The sequence below is a fragment of the Dasypus novemcinctus genome, chromosome 10, assembly GCF_030445035.2.
Source record: "Dasypus novemcinctus isolate mDasNov1 chromosome 10, mDasNov1.1.hap2, whole genome shotgun sequence".
Taxonomy (NCBI): Eukaryota; Metazoa; Chordata; class Mammalia; order Cingulata; family Dasypodidae; genus Dasypus; species Dasypus novemcinctus.
In genome coordinates, this window is record NC_080682.1 from 90,660,179 (window position 1) to 90,677,220 (window position 17,042).

Below are 17,042 nucleotides of genomic sequence, written 5' to 3' on the forward strand. Positions count from 1 at the left end.
ACGACAATAGACATCAGAACCCAAGGCAGCTGAACTGACTGTCTAAGAATTCATATCATAGCCAGTAAAATGATGCTAATCAATTGCCTTACTATCTCTGTCTGTCATTATATGGAATATGCTGTAGACTGATATACAGTATAGGTTTCTTTACCCTTTCCCAGTTTCTAATTAGGAAGTTTATTGTAGTTACCACAGTCCTCTTCTTTTTGTATATCAAGTGTGTTAGTATGGGGAGATTTAACATGCAATTTATCATAAGTTACAAAGTCATGAAGAGTTATATCCCAATCTGATCAAGGGTAATGAACATTGCTCATAGTCCCTGGACTTAGAATTGGTTGGAGTTGCTCAATGTTTCTTCAGGGGGTCTCTTATATGAGAGGGGGTGAATTCATATATAGTTACCCATGTGTTAGTTGTATAATGGGCATTATTGTAATGGTATAAGGGGGCAATGGAAAGTTGTGCTGGACAGTAAAGGGGTAGACTGTAATAATGGTAGCAGTAATATATTAGTAGGAATAATAGCTAAGGCTTTTAAAATATTTATTATATATTAGTCATTATATAAGCCCTTTAACATGAATTATCTTACTTAGTACCTACAACATTTTATGAGATGGATATAATTAAGACTCCCATTTTATTGTCAAATCAACTTAGGCTTAGAGAATTAAGTATCTTGTGTTAGGTCATATAACTAGCAAATGACAGATATTTGAACCCAAATAGTCTGATTATAGAGTTATAGACTCCTTTACTATATACCTCTGTGACAGTTTGAAACTGGGTGGACCCCAGAAGATCGTGTCCTTCAAGTTAATCCATTCCTATGCATGCAAACCCATCATAGGTGTTACCTTTTGATGAAATTACTTAGTTAAGGGCCTTTGATTAGATCGTGTGACCCAGGGTGTATCTTAATCCTCTTACTGGAGTGCTTTATAAATGGAGGAATAAAAACCATAGACACAGAAAAAAGTGGCAGAGAAAGAGATAAGTCCCCAGAAGTTAAAATCAATGAACTCAGGAGAAAGGCCACAGAGCAGAAAGCTGAAGCAACAGATGAAGAGGGGAGAGATGAGCAGACACCACCATGTGCCTGATCACTAACAACTGCGGCTGGAGAAGAAAGCATCTCTTGATGATGCCTTGGTTTGGACACTTTCGCAACCTCAGAACTGTAAGCTTTTAACCTAATAAACTCCCACTGTAAAAGCCAACCCATTTCTGGTATTTTGCTCCCAGGAGCTTTTAGCAAACTAAAACAACCTCCCATTGTAGACGTCTATTATTCCAACCAGCACAATCCCCCATCCCTTCTTCTGAGCAATACATATCCTCTTTTCCTTCTAGGAAATGGGTCCCCAGATGGGTCCCCGATCCAAGCAGGGCCAATAAAAATATTCCCCCAGGATTTCTGAAGGTGGATTAAGTTTAGGTAGTAAAGTTTTGAGTTGTGGGCCAGGCTTCCAGTGGTGCTGAGTAAAGGTGTAAAGGGAGGTGTAAAGAACATGGACTGGTCAGCCATGTAGATTCAGAATCATTGTAATATGGGCAAAAAATGTAAATGTAACCAAATTTATTAATGCAGTATAGGCTGCCATGAAACCTGAGATATCCTGGCCACAAACATTTAGTGTCTTCATTATGAAAGGGAAGATCATATGTAGCAGAGAGGGTTGGACAGTCAGATACCACAGCAGCATTGCATTGATCCCTGGGCTTACCTCTGTTCTCACTGGGGGATAGGGCTGAGCACTGATTCTCTTCCAGAGACACTGGATTCAACCAGGTGAGGGCCTGGTTACTGGGGTCAAGCAGCAGAGGCCAACGGCAGCTACGGTAGTGGGTGTGACTTCGCAGAAGTAGGCCTACTAGGCGGGCAGACTTTGCCTGGGGCTTCATATCTCGGTCCCACTGCTGCTGTTCAGAGTCAGAGCTCAGCAAGGAAAGGATGCTGAAGGGAGAGCGTGTGGGCAGCAGGGGCTTCTTTGGCATGGTAACAGATTTCTGCTTCTGTGTTAGTGCCTGTGCCATATCATCTGGGTCCAGGGCCTCCTGAAAGCCCCTGCACAGAGCCAGCCACTTGTCCAGTAGCTCCTGGCGTCGCAGTGGTGGGAAAGGACCCAGGTAGATGATGGCAGCTGAACAGAGGAGGGCATCCCCACACACAGTCATGCAGTGCTCCTTCAGTTTCTGGAATGGAAGGGAAGATCAGATGGTGTGCAGACAAAATGAGGAAGGTTGAGGCAGAGGGCTTGGCAGAGGGGGGCAAAGCAGGATGTAGAGTAAAACATGGCAAGAGAAGGGGAAGGAGACAGGGAAGTAGTGAGAGCAGAGGGAGGAGCAGATGAGTCAGGGATGGAGACAGAAATGAACTGTGGGGAGAAATGTGAGAGGGGCCGGTTACCTGGAGCCTTGTAGTCCAGGAATGCATGGGTGTGAGCAGTGCAGCCTTTATGGGCCACTTAGAATACCGGCCACACTGCATCCGATTGAGACTCTCCATCACACGAATGTGGGAAGCCTGGGCTTCTTCCATCTTCTTACTCAGGACCAAACTGTGCTCTAGGATCTCCTGGGCCTGGAACTGGTAGCAGCCTAGGCGGGCCTGCTCCCTTGCTAGTGTTGCCTCCACTTGCTGCAGCAGCAGGCTGGTGGGCAGTCCCCGGCGCTGTGCCAGCCCATAGCGCAGAACAGCCCAAAGCCAGGCTGCCAGGCTTGCTGCAGGTATGCTCACTGCCCGTATGGCCTTGTCACTCATACCTGGACCCTTCAGAGCTGTGTTTAACTTTATGAGCTCTGAGTCCGTCATCTTCTCCTTAGGGAAGAATACCAGTTCCTGGGAGGATGCATGTTAAGGGGATGAGGGAAAACGTGGATGCTCTGAAACTCAACTCAACATCCTTGCCCTGCCATGTCTCCCCCTTGATTCCTCCCCTCTCCTCACCCTTCCATTGTGACCCACCTTCCCTACCTGATAAAAATCTTCAGTGCATAATAGTTGCTTGGCACTGCTCCAGCCTGGTTCACAGTGGAACAGGTCACACAGAGCATTGGTCACCTTGACCACAGATTCTGGTGGTGCACGATAGCTCCGTAGCTCCTCAAAATCAGCCACTTGCAGCTGGCTCAGTGGCCCCAGAAAGGCCTTGCCCATCTAAATCAGGAGAGATGTACTTTGAAGTGAGCTCCTTATCTGTCCTGCTCTTTCTTCAAGATGTTACCAGGAAGGATCACCTCCTCCTAGGAGTCGCCATGAGGGGCCACTCCCCACACTGTCCTGTTATATTTCCCCCCTCCTCCCTCCTTGATGGGTCACCCCATCCTCTCCTTTGGGTCCCCTGAGGGGTTGTCCTCTCCCAGGAGAGGAGCAGAGCAAGGCAGGCAGCGGGAAGAGCCCACCTGCTCCAGGAAAGCATCCCGCTGAGCTTGCAGGGCATCCCGCTGCTTGGCCAGGTTCTCAATGAGGTTCTCCTGCTGTTGACACTCTGCCAGTTGCTGCTTGTACAAGAGCTTGTCTTGCTCTATCTGCTGCCGGAATATGGTGAGGCTCTGTGAACAGAGATCCTGGCCCTTCATCTCCAGATCCTGGGCCAAGTGGGCATACCCATGGGCCCCGACTCTAGCATACTCCTCATTTGAGAGTCAGTGTGACCAAGTTGGGCTCTAAGTAGGCCTCAGATATAGTCTGAGCCTTGGGTCTGTCACTTACTTGTCTGTGAGTTATACACCTAATAATGCATCCCCAAGTTGGTGGTTGTTATTTCCACCACTGCCTGGCCAACATACAGGCCTATGCAATCTGAATCCAAAGACCATGTGCTTCATCTTTATGCTACACTTTTTACCTTATCTGTCCATTAGTAACATTTGTCACAGCAGACAGTTTCCTCCCTCTTGAAACATACTTCTCCCTTAGTTTCATGATACTGTGTTCATGAAGGCACAGTATCATGGAGTGCTCTCCAACTTCTAGTGGTCTCTCTTTCTCAGTCTTTTCTCTGCCACCCCTTAAATATTCCTCAGCAATTTTTTCAGGGTTCCCTCTCTTCTCAATTTATACTTATACACACTCTTCCAAAAGATTACCATTGATATTCTAACTCCCAAATCTCTATCTCTATCCAGATTCCCTCCCAAATCCCACACCCACATATCCATCTGCTGAGTAGAAATTGCTCGGATGTCTCAAACACCCCTCAGACTCTACATGCCCAAAAATGAATGGATTGGCTATGCCTGCTCAGCTTCCCTGAAATCCTACTCCTTTCGTCTGTTTTCTCAGAGGACTATTGTAAAACATAGCCAGTTGCTCAAGGAAGAATCCTAGGTGTTACCCTTGACTCCATCTCCTCTATTCTTACAAACCCAGTCCATCTTTGAGGTCTTTCAGTGCTACATCCTAGGTGTCGAACACTATTCCTAACATCCACCATGCATGTTCATGCACTCACTCCTGGCTTTGTACACTGCTTTCCTAATGGGTTTCTAATTTCCACATTTATTCCTCTCTAGTCCATTCTCTGCACTGCAGTCTGTTTGGTTTTCTAACCTCATCATGTCCCTTTACATGTGCCACTCCATTCACTTTACTATGCCTCTGTGGTCAGGGCCCTACTCATTCTTCCAACTTCATCTCTTTCCTTTCCCCCAGCACTCTACTCTCCCAGCTATTCCTGACATTCATTTCCTCCAGTGTGGCACACATTCTCTTGCCTCTGGGCCTCTGCATATGCTGTTTCTTCAGCATGGGACATTTTTCCTTCCTCTCCTCCCTCTGCACTTTACCAGATCTTACCTAACCCTCTGGTATCAACTTTGATGTTCTTTATTCATTCGTTTATATATTGAAGGGATGCTTTTGAGCCCCTATCATGTTTTACACATGGCAACACATAACTGTGGCATTATATTTTCTCTAGAAAGCCTTTTTTGATACTCATGCTGAGCTCAAATCGCCCTGGACTTTCTCTGCCATAACCTACCTCACATTAGCATTCACTGAGCTCTTACTGTGTGCCAACACTTTTTTTTTTTAACCCTTATATGTGCAAAGCAGGTGCTCAACCACTGAGCTACACCTCTCCTACAAGCACTTTTAAACGTTTTACATTTAAGATTTCATTTAATCTTCATCACAACCTTATGAGGTTAGGAAAGTCTCCATTAGCTTTGTGGATCACAGTTTTCTCATCTTAAAAACGGGAGAAGCTGGTGTGGCTTAGTGTCCTCCACCCTTTTCCTGAGGCCCCTGATACCTCAAAGAAAAAAAAAGGGTTGGCAGAGAGGAGAGAAGGATAGCCAACTCAGAAAATTGTGGTAAGACTTACAGATAAATATGTAGATATAGATGTAGGTATCTAGACACATATATAGACATAGTCATGGACATAGATAAAGACAGACATAGCAATATTAAGGCATACTTGGACAAAAATATGGAATTAACTTTTTTTGAGTCCAGTAATGAATAAATGAATGTGAAAGAAGAAAGAGTTCAGAATGGTTGCTGGGATTTGGCTTAGATGACTAAGTGGATGGTGGCACTATTTTCTGAGGTTAGGAACCCTGGAGAAGTTCATGCTATTGTGACTATTAAATAATGATCAAGGGACCTGGAACTGAATAAGCCCTGATACTGCGAATATTTTTTATCCAGATATGGGGCTCATTGGGTTGCACTCTGATATAACTGGCCATAGAGAAAACACTAGTATCACTTCTAAACCAGATCAACAATTCCTTGTAATAATTCACCTTGGGAAAATGGAGGGCCAAAGACAAGAAACTGGAACTTGGAAAACATGGTAAAGGTCACTCCTGTCCCTCTCTGAGCCTCTCTTTTGCATCTCAACTGAGCCTTGAGCTCTAAAGGAGACAGTAGCAGAGATTAGGGAATTCCCTGGGGAAAGGGGAATTCTGGGAGATAAGAACTAAGGTTCAGTCTGATTAGTTCCTTCTGAGTTCCCTTCTGAGCTCCTGATTTGATCCCACTCTGCATGCCACCCAGTCTTTTCCCCCTTACCTTACGGGAACCTTTCAGCTCCTGTTGCAAACTGAAGATCAACTTAGCATGGGCAGTGTACTGCTCAATCAGCATTTCCAGGTTCTCCAGGGCATTCTGAATCCTTGAAAGACAATGTTCCAGTGAGTGAATCCGAGGGAGAAGAAGGAGGTACATTGCAAGAAATGGGGCCACTCACTGCTGAGCCTTGTGCCTTGTCTGTAGGATCATCTGTTGCTGTATCAGCAGAAAGGTGTCCAGGAGGTCTAGGAAGGTCTTGGGGGTGATGAGTGGCAGTAGGGGGCACAGGTGCTCATTGTAGCTGGCAGCCGAAAGGTGGATGAGGGCCATGGCTTTGGCCACACTTGGAATTGAGGACTGAAGTTCTGGGCACTTCAAAGCACCTGTAACAGGCACGGTATCAGCCTACCCTTGTGAGCTTGTAGGAGAATGGGAAAGGAGAGGCATCCTTTCCTAGCTCAGGGAGGAGGGCAGAAAAAATGAAGAGAGCTCACTGTGTTCTAGAAAGGGAGACTGGCCTAGGTAATAACACTCGGTAAAACCTGGTTGAGGTGAGTGGCAAGGACAGGTAAAAAGGACTCACTGTCATTAAGGGGTAGACTCTGAACACTCTTCAGATGATGCTGGGCTACAGTGACCAGGGCAGCTTGGTCCCAGGGTTCATAGTGGTCAATGCTTGTGATGGCCAGTTGAAGGAGCCTCAGGAAGAGGGTGGAGGGCAGCTGGTGGCGAGCCTGGTCATGGCTGACCAGGATGAACAGGTGCAGGTGGCTGCATACTTGTTGGTAATACCTGTGGGCCAGGGGCTCAGATGCTGTCCTCCCTTTTATCCCTCTTTGCCTATCTGGGTCCCAATCCAACCCCAATCCCTTAGCCCTGATTTTCTAGGCCGTGAAAGTAACCCTACATTTCCTTTTGGCCTCTTGGCTGGGGTACAGTAAGAGGAGAGCAGACCCTGGTATAGTGGTACTTGGCCTCACCTCTGTAGCACCATTTCCTTCTTGATATTCTGTTTGATACCCAGGTTGTCTCTAGGGAATTGTTCCTCAATGCTGTCCAGATCTGCCTCTGTGTACTGGTCAGGGAAGCTTCCTGAGGTCACCAGGGCCAGCAGGCGATAAAGGGTGGTGAGATCCACATCTTCGGGCACCACCAGGGCCACTGGCTTGCATAACATACCAGCATGCCAGCTGGCATCCCATAGACACTGGACAATGGCCTCCTCTGACACAGATGGCAGATGGAAGAGGCGGACCTGAAAAATACTAGTGGCCAAAGTGATGGCAGTACGGCGCCCAGTACCCAGAGTCCCTGAAAGCAGTAGGCCATGCTCCCGGGGCCTGGCCAGCACCCGGACCAGGCGGGTCACATGCTGGGCCATGGAGCGGCACAGGGCAAAGTGAGGGCTCAGCTTCAGCTGAGTAACTGAGGTGACCAGCTGCCCCTCCAGGCTCTCCCACTGTCGCTCCAGGTACAAATTGGGGCTCTCAGAGTTGGATCCCAGAATCAGCTCCTGACTGAAGATCAGGTCTGAGGGCTTTTCCTGGGGATGGAGTAGTAGCACTGATGGCAATAAAGGCGTGACCAGGTCCATTCTGGGTATCTTCTGCCACCAACTCTTGGATCTCTTTTTCTGGAGCTTGTAGCTGGTCATTGTGCCTTCCTCCAAGCTTGTATTCTGACTTGTGCTCTCTATGGTCTCCCTGCTTACTGATCTTGTAAGAACACTAGTTGGTGCTAGACTTGAATTGCTGTAATGTGAACCTGTGGGGACTTGAAGGCCATAAGGGTCCTCCTCCTCCTCAGTCTCGCTACTGCTGTTGCTTAAGTCCTCCCACTGGGCCAACTCCCCTTCAGATTCTACTTCAGGTATCTTCTCTTCCTCCTCCTCCTCCTCGTGGCCATTGCCCAGGAGCTGTGGCCCTGGTCCCCAGCAGAAGACACACTGAGCTACTTCTAGGAGCAGCTTAGCACAGTGAGAGCGTTCTCTAGGGCTATCCAGCCGGTCACAAAATGTCCTCTGTGCCTCGTGCAACCAAAGACGCACCATGTTGCGCATGGCTATCATTATGGTCAGGCGGGTGCCACGCAAGCCTGACACCCGGCGCAAGTACTCCTGGTGGTTGGGACAGTCCACAAAACCTCGGGAGCTCACTCTGGTTGGGAGCAGCTGCAGGCTGCCCAGTAGGTGGCTCACCGAGTGCGGGGAGAAGCGGTAGTGTGGGTGGAGAGGTGAAGGCATGAAGCAGCTGGACACAGCCTCCCAGGCATCCACTGAGGCCTGGACCAGGGCTTTTGCCAGAATTCCCTCTCGCTCCACAGAGGGAAAGCGCTCAAGCCAGGCCTGGATGCCAGGGGTGTGTCTGCTCAGCAGGGTGGCCCGGGTCATGCTGCCCAGGGCGAGCACTGTGAAGTGTCGAAAGAGGCGTGGGCACAGTGGGCGCTCACAACAGCCTGGCACTGTGACAGTGGCAATGAAGTTGACTATGGGCTGCAGCGCCTGCAGTTCCACGGTGGTGTGGGTGTACACAGTGCCATCTATGGCCTGGCGCAGAGTCTCCAACACTGGTTGGCAGCTCTTCTCTAGGTCTGTGAGACATGAAGAATAACAGTGAGGATGTGAGTGAAAGTGCCACGCTGTTCCTCCTGTCCCTGTCTCAAACATAGGGTTCTTAAGGCATCTGTTGTGTTGGGAGTTGGTCAAATCTTTCCCACACTCTCCCTAAAAGTGAATGCACTTCTCTCTTCTCCCCTCAAATCCTACCTCTATAACCAATTATTCATTAACTGAAGGGGACTAGAAAATTTTGGATGCTGAGACGGATGGAAATCAGATATGATTACAATTAGGGGGAAAGTAACAATCATCTCAGTCAAAAGAAAGTAGAGTTATATCACATGCTCATTTTGTTTTTAAAAAGTCAACTTTATTAAGACATGATTTACATAAAATACCACCACCCCAGGGATATGTAGGACATTTTTATCAACCAAGAAATTTCCCTCATGCCCCTTCATAGGCAATCCCTCTGCCACCACCATCCCAGGTGATTTTTATCACTATAGATTAGATTTGCCTGTTCTAGAACTTTAAATAAATGGAACCATATGGTATTACTTTAATGTGTCTGGCTTCTTTCATAGTGTGTTTTTGAGATTCATCCATGTTTTTGTGTATATCAGTAACTTGTTTTGATTTACTGCTGAATACTATCCCATTATGAAAATACCACAATTTGTACAGCCATTTTCATAATTGATGGGCATTTAGGCTGTTTCCACGTTTGGGCTACTCTGAATAATGCTGCTATAATATTCATGCATGTTTATTTTAGGATATGTGCTTTTATTTCTCTTGAGTAAATACCTGTTGGGGATTGAATCATGTTCCCCACAAAAGGCATGTTCAGATCCCAACCCCTGAAACTGTGGATAGAACCCATCTGTAAGTAGGATCTCTTGAAGATGTTACTTCAGGAAAGGTGTGGCTGCATCTGGATTATTGGAGTCCTTTATAAGCAGAATAAAATTTAAACATAGAGAAATAGGGTAAGTGTATGTTTAATTTAAAAGGAAACTGACACTTTTTTTTCACTGTGGTTGTAGCAGTTTATGTTCCCACCAGCAAAGTGAGTTTCCGTTGCACCACATCCTTGCAAACACTTGTTATTGTCAGTCTTTATAATTGCAATCCCTCTAGGGGGTATGAAGTGCTATCTCATGGTGGTTTTATTTTATAGCTCCCAGATGACTAATGATATCAAGTATATTTTCATATACTTGGCTATATGAAGTATATGGCTACTTCATAGCCATATATTTGGCTACTCATAGATCTCACAGATCTTCTGTTGCGATATGTTTGTTCAAGCCTTTTTTTGCACATTTAAAAAAATTAAGATGTCTAAATACTAAAAATATATATATTTTTTAATGAAAATTTGAGATGCTATCTTCTTATTGAGTTGTAAGGGCTTTTTCTATTCTGAGTATAATTTCTTTGTCAAATATAAGTATTGTGAATATTTTCTCCCTGTCAGTGGCTTTAAAAAAATATCAAAACAGTTTTTTTTGAAGAATGTATTAGTCCACCAAAGTAGTGCTGATGCAATGTACCAGAAAACTTTTGGCTATTATAGTGGGGATTTATTTGGAGGTAAAAGCTTACAGTTCTAAGGTCAAATCAAGGCATCAACAGAGATGCTTTCTTACCAAAGTCAGCTACTACTATTGATCCTGGTGTGTTGCCACTTGGTGAACCAAAATGGCTGCTAATCTCTGGGAAGTTTCATCTGTCCTCTTGGGCTTCCTCTCTCAGGCCCAGCTGCTCTGCTTTGTACCCAATATTAGCTGCCAGCTGGCACAGGGCTTGTTTCTCTCCAGGCCTTCTATATTTGCTGTTATGCTCTCTTCCCGATTTCAACTGTAAGCTATCAGGCAAAATGACTTATCTCTTCCCAGGACTCAGCTGTTTGAGCCTTCTCCTTTATGTAACATGGCAGGATGAAAAATGACAGAGCTCTCTCTTCCTGTGTCTGTCTGTCCGTGTAAGTCTGTTTATATCAGACTCACCAAGGGGCAAGGAATCAAACTGAGTCATGCCTTGTTGATGTAATAGCAGCGATCAATCACGTGATGACATGATTACATGATGATATGATGGTTGAATCAAAAAGCCCTAATCTTAACAGGTAATCCAAGCAAAGATCCCTCAGCTGAATTTATTTATTTATTTATTTATTTTTTATTTTTTTAAAGATTTATTTATTTTATTTAATCCCCCTCCCTTCCCCGGTTGTCTGTTCTCTGTGTCTATTTGCTGCGTCTTGTTTCTTTGTCCGCTTCTGTTGTCGTCAGCAGCACGGGAAGTGTGGGCAGCGCCATTCCTGGGCAGGCTGCACTTTCTTTCCCGCTGGGCGGCTCTCCTTGCAGGGCGCACTCCTTGCGCGTGGGGCTCCCCTATGCGGGGGACATCCCTGCATGACAGGGCACTCCTTGCACGCATCAGCACTGCGCATGGGCCAGCTCCACACGGGTCAAGGAGGCCCGGGGATTGAACCGCGGACCTCCCATGTGGTAGATGGACGCCCTAACTACTGAGCCAAGTCCACCACCGCCTCAGCTGAATTTAATGCAATCAAAGGGTATTACACCCAGAAGAATAGATTAGTATACAGTTATAAATTTTTTCTTTTTGGGATTCATAAAATAATCTCAAACTGCCACAAAAAGCAAAAGATTTTTTCTTTAATTTTGATAAAGTCCAAATTAGTGAATTTTTTATGGTAGGTGCTTCTTGTGTCTTGCTAAGAAACAATTGCATACCCAAGTATTTTAGTTTCTCAGCTGCTAAAGCAAATGAAATGCAATGGGTTAAACAATGGTAATATATTAGCTCACCATTTGAGTCTGGGAGAAATCCAAACTCGGGGCATCAGCAAGGCAAGGCTCTCTCCCAGAAGACTGTGGCATTCTGGGGCTGGCTGCTGCTGATCCTTAATCCTTGGTTTTGCTGTAACACGGCAATGTACACGGCCAGGTCTTCTCCTTCCTCTTCTGGGTTTCATTGACTTATGGCCTCTTCCCTTGTCTTTCACTATGTCTGAATTTCACTCTACTTATAAAGAACTCCAGTAATTCAGACTAGAGCCCAGCTTGATTCATTGGCCACACCTTAAACAAAGCTAATATTTTTCAAAAGTTTCTATTTACAAGGATGAACTTAGATTAAGAACATGTTTTTCTGAGGTACATAATTACATCCCAACACCATGGTCAAACAGATTTTTCATCAATATTTTCTTCTAAAAGTTTTTTAGATTTAACTTTTACACTGAGGTCCATGTTCCATTTATAATTGATTTTTGTTTATGTTAAGAGATAGGATTCAAGGTTCATTTTTATTCCATACAGATATCCAGTGTTCCAGCACCATTCATTGCAAAGACTATCCTTTCCCCATTGAAATATCTTGGCATATTTGTTTAAAATCAATTAAGAATCGTATAAACAGATATTGGATTATCTATTCTATTCCATTATCTATATCCTTATTAAGCAAATAGCATGCTCTCTTGATTGCTGTAGCTTTATAGTAAGTCTTGAAATCAGTCGTGTAAGCTCTCCAGCTTTGTTCTTGTTTTTTAATGCCCTTTAGGTCCTTTGTATTTCCATATAAATCTCAGAATTAGCCTACTAATTCGTACAAAAAATATTCTGCTCAGATTTAGATTAGCACTGCATTAAACCTACAGATCAATTTTGGCAGAATGGGTACTTTAATGATATTGACTTTTCTGATCGATGAATTTGGCATATCTCTCCGTTTCTTTAAGTCTTCCTTAATTTTGTCAGGCAATATTTCGTAGTTTTTAGTGTACAGGTCTTGGATATCTTTCATTAAGTTTATTCCTAGTTTAAACTTTTAGATGATATTTTAAATATTTTATTTATTTATTTAAGATTTACATTTTATTTATTTCTCTCCCCTTCCCCCCACCCCAAGTTGTCTGTTCTCTGTGTCCATTCTCTGTGTGTTCTTCTGTGTCTGCTTGTGTTCTTGTCAGCTCTAAGAAACTAGGAAAGTGCATCTCTTTTTTGTTGCGTCATCTTGCTACGTCAGCTCTCTGTGTGTGTGGCACCACTCCTGGACAGGCTGCACTTTTTTCACGTGGGGCAGCACACCTTACAGGGCACACTCCTTGCACGGGGGGCTCCCCTACATGGGGGACACCCCTGTGTGGCATGGCACTCTCGCGCACATCAGCGCTGCACTTGGGTCAGCTCACCACATGGGTCAGGGGCCCTGTGTTTGAACCCTGGACTTCCCATGTGGTAGGCAGATGCTCTATCAGTTGAGCCAAATCTGCTTCCCTTAAGTACTTTAAAACTTCAATTTCCAATTGTTACTAGGATAATGATTTTATTTGTTTTTTGGGTAGATTCCTTGGGATTTTGTATGGAGATTATCATGTTACACACCAGTAGAGACAGTTTTATTCTGTCCTTTCCAATTTTCAAGGATTTTTTTCTTTTACTTATCTTATTGTTCCCACTAGAACTTCCAGTACAATATTGAATCAAAGCAATGAGAATGGGCATTTTTGCTTCATGGCTGATCAAAGTGGGAAAGTGTGATTTTCTATGATTTTCAAATGTTGAATCAACTTTGCATTCCTGGGATAAACCTCATTTGGTCAGAGTTGAATTTGGTTCAGTAATATTTCACTGGGGATTCATTTTTTACATTTATGTTTATGAGGGATAATGGTCTACAATTTTCCTTTCTTGTAAGGTGTTTGTTAGGATTGGCTAACAGAGTTGTGCTGGACTTATAAAATGAGTTGGGGGAAGGAGATGTGGCTCAAGCAGTTGAGTGTCCACCTACCATATATGAGGTCCCGGGTTCGGGTCCTAGTGCCTTCTAAAGAAGACAAGCAAGACAGTAAGCTGACATGATGGGCTGGCATGGCAAGATGACACAATGAAATGACACAACAAAGAGATACAATGAGAGACAAACAAGCAGATAGCAGATGTGGCTCAAGCAACTGGGTGCTGCCCTCCCACAAGGGAGGTCCTGTTTAGTGCCTATGCCTCCTAAAAAGAAGACAAGCAGACAGACAGAGCACACAATGAACAGACACAGAGAGCAGAGCACAAACAGTGAGGGGTGTGGGGAGAAATAAATTTTTAAAATCTTAAAAAAAAAAAGTTGGGATGTGTTTCCTTCTTCATTTTCTGAAAAAAGTGTTCGTATATTTCATTTTATCCCCCTAAATGTTTGTTAGAATACAACTATGTAACCATCTGGGACTGGGAATGTTTACTATTATGAATTCAAATTTTAATAGATATAGGACTATTCATATTTGCTATTTCTTCTTGAGTGAGGTTTTGATTAAGTTGTGTTTTTCAAGGCATCTGTCCATTTCATATAAGATATTAGATTTACTTTAAACATTTTTCACATTATTCCCTTATTTTCCTTTTTACTATTTTAAAGTAAACCTCTTCCATGGCTGATATTGATCATTTGTGTTTTCTCTTTTTATTTCTTGATTAGTTTACTAGGGGCATTGTCAATTACATTACTGTTTCAAAATTTTGGCTTTGTTGATAATATCTATTGGCTGTTTTTTTTTCTTTAACAAAGCAATTTTATTCATACATATTAATAAAGCATACAGTTCATCCAAAGTGTACAATCAATGGTATTTGGTATAATCACATAGTTGTACATTGATTACTTCAATCATTATTAGAACATTTTCCTTATTTTTCTTTTTTTTTTAAGATTTATTTATTTATTTATTTCTCCCCCACACCCCCCCAGTTGTCTGCTCATTTGTGTCCATTTGCTGTGTTCTTCTGTGACCGCTTCTATCCTTATCAGTGGCACCAGGAATCTGTTTCTTTTTGTTGTGTCATCTTGTTGTGTCAGCTCTCCGTGTGTGCGGCGCCATTCTTGGGCAGGTTGCATTTTCTGTTGTGCTGGGCGGATCTCCTTATGGGGCGCACTCCTTGCGCATGGGCCAGCTCCACACGGGTCAAGGAGGCCTGGGGTTTGAACCGTGGACTTCCCATGTGGTAGGCGGATGACCTATCCATTGGGCCAGATCTGCTTCCCCCTTATTTCAATAACAATAATAAACAAAAACCAGACAATCAAGAATATTCTTCAGCTCTCAATCTCTCTGTTTTCCCTGCTGTACATAGCTGCTAATTCTGGGTATTCTTGCACAGTTATTTATTTATTTATTAAGCAATTTTACTGAGATGTATGTGAATATATCATACCAGATGAACTATCCAAAGAGTGTGATCAATGGCTTTCAGTACAATCACAAAGCTGTGCATTCAACATCACAAAAATTTTTAGAAAAATTTCGTTACTCCAAAAGGAAAAACTCCACACTCTTCAGCATTCTTTCCCAGGCCCTAAATAACCACTAATCTAATTATCTTTATAAATTGATTTATGTTTACATTTTATATAAATGGAATCATACAATACATTACACAATATATTTAGACATACAGTATTTGTCCTTTTCTGTCTGGTTTGCTTCACTCAACATAATGTCGTCCAGGTTATTCATATTGTCCTATGCTTTAGGACTTCATATCTTCTTAACTGCCGCATAATATTCCATTATGTGAATACACCACAGTTTGTTGATGAGCACCTGGGTTGTTTCCAACTTTTGGCAATCATGAATAATGCTGCTATAAATATCACCTTGCAGATGTCTGTTCATGTCACTGCTTTAGTTCTGCTGAGTTTAAACCCAGTAATGGTATTGCCAGTCACATGGCAAATCTATATTCATCTTCTTTAGGAACTGTCAAACAGTCCTCCACAGTGGCTCTACCATTCAACATTCCCACCAACAATGAATAAATGTTCCTGTCTCTCCTCACCCTCTCCAACACTTGTAGTTATCTGTTTTTCAATAGTGCCCATTCTGATAAGTGTGAAATTATATCTCATTGTAGATTTGACTTGCATTTCCCTAATCATTAGTGATGCTGAACATTTTTTCATGTGTGTTTTAGCCATTTGTATTTCTTCTTTGGACAAAGTCTATCCAAGTCTTTTGCCCATTTTAAAATCAGGTCATTTGTCTTTTTATTGCTGAGTTGTAACATCTCTATTTATCATGGATATTAAACCCTTACCAGACATGTGATTTCCAAATATTTTCTCCCATTGAGTCAGCTGCATTTTCACCCTTTGACAAACTCCTGTCAGGTGCAAAACATTTAATTTTGAGGAGGTCCAATTTATCTATTTTTTTTTCTGTTGTGCATGCTTGGGTATAAGTTTCAAGAAACCACCACCTACTACAAGGTCTTGAAGATGTTTCCCTACATTTTCTGATAGTAGTTTTATGGTTCTACTTTTAGAATTAGGTCCTTTATTCATTTTCAGTTGATTTCTGTAAAGGGAGTGAGATAGGAGTCCATTTCATTCTTTTGGTCATATATATCCAGTTCTCCCAGCACCATTTTTTGAAAAGAAAGTTTTGTCCCATTAACATGGATTGGTAGGTTCATCAAAAAACAGTTGACCATAGCAGTAAGGGTTTATTTCTGGACTCTCAATTCTATTCCACTGATCAATGTGTCTATCTTTATGAAAATACCATGCTGTTTTGACCACAGTAGCTTTGTAATATATTTCAAGGTCAGCCAGAGAAATTCTTCCCATGTTGTTGTTCTTTTTTAGAATGCTTTTGCTTATTTGGGTACACTTTCCCTTCCAATGAGTCTGAAATTGCCTTTTCTATTTCTGTAAAGTAGGCTGTTTGAATTTTGGTTGACACTGCAGTGAATCTATAAATCAGTTTGTGCAGGATTGACATCTTCACAATATTTAGTCTTTCAATCCATGAACATGGATGTTTTTCCATTTGTTTAGGTCTTCACTGATTTATTTTAGCAGTATTCTGCAGTTTTTTGAATATACGTCCAGCACTTCTTTGGTTAAATTGATTCCTAGGTATCTGAGTCTTTTTGATGCCATTGTAAATGGAATTTTTCCCCTGAAATCCTCCTCAGATTGTTCAATACCATTGTAAAAAAAAAAACATTACTGATTATTGCATGTCGATCTTGTATCCTGCCACTTTTCTGAACTCATTAGCTCAAGTAGCTTTGTTGTAGACATTTCAGAATTTTCTAAATATGGGATCATGTCATCTGCAAATAATGAGAGTTTTTCTTCCTCTTTCCCTATTTAGTGGCATTTTATTTTTCATTTTGTTTAATTGCTCCTGCTGAAACTTCTAGTGCAATGTTGAATAACAATGGTGACAGTGGGCATTCTTGTCTTGTTCCCTATTTTAGAAGGAAAGCTTTTAACCTTTCCCCATTTGGTATGATGTTAGCAGTGGGTTTTTCTTATATGCCTTTTATCATATTGAGAAATTTTCCTTCTGTTCCTGCCTTTGGAAGTGTTTTTAATAAAGAAACGATGCTGGATTTTGCTGGATGCCTTTTAGGC

The 17,042-nt window shown here is 42.9% G+C and overlaps 1 protein-coding gene across 1 annotated transcript in view; it reads right to left on the reverse strand.

The window, feature by feature from the left end:
• DNHD1 (dynein heavy chain domain 1) overlaps positions 1-17,042 on the reverse strand; it is a 109,229-nt gene that overhangs the window by 22,297 nt on the left and 69,890 nt on the right. The window contains 8 exon segments of the mRNA XM_058305812.1: positions 1,734-2,202; positions 2,417-2,848; positions 2,984-3,166; positions 3,412-3,561; positions 6,035-6,137; positions 6,213-6,417; positions 6,618-6,826; positions 7,015-8,623. Coding sequence (XP_058161795.1) covers positions 1,734-2,202; positions 2,417-2,848; positions 2,984-3,166; positions 3,412-3,561; positions 6,035-6,137; positions 6,213-6,417; positions 6,618-6,826; positions 7,015-8,623 — 3,360 coding nt within the window.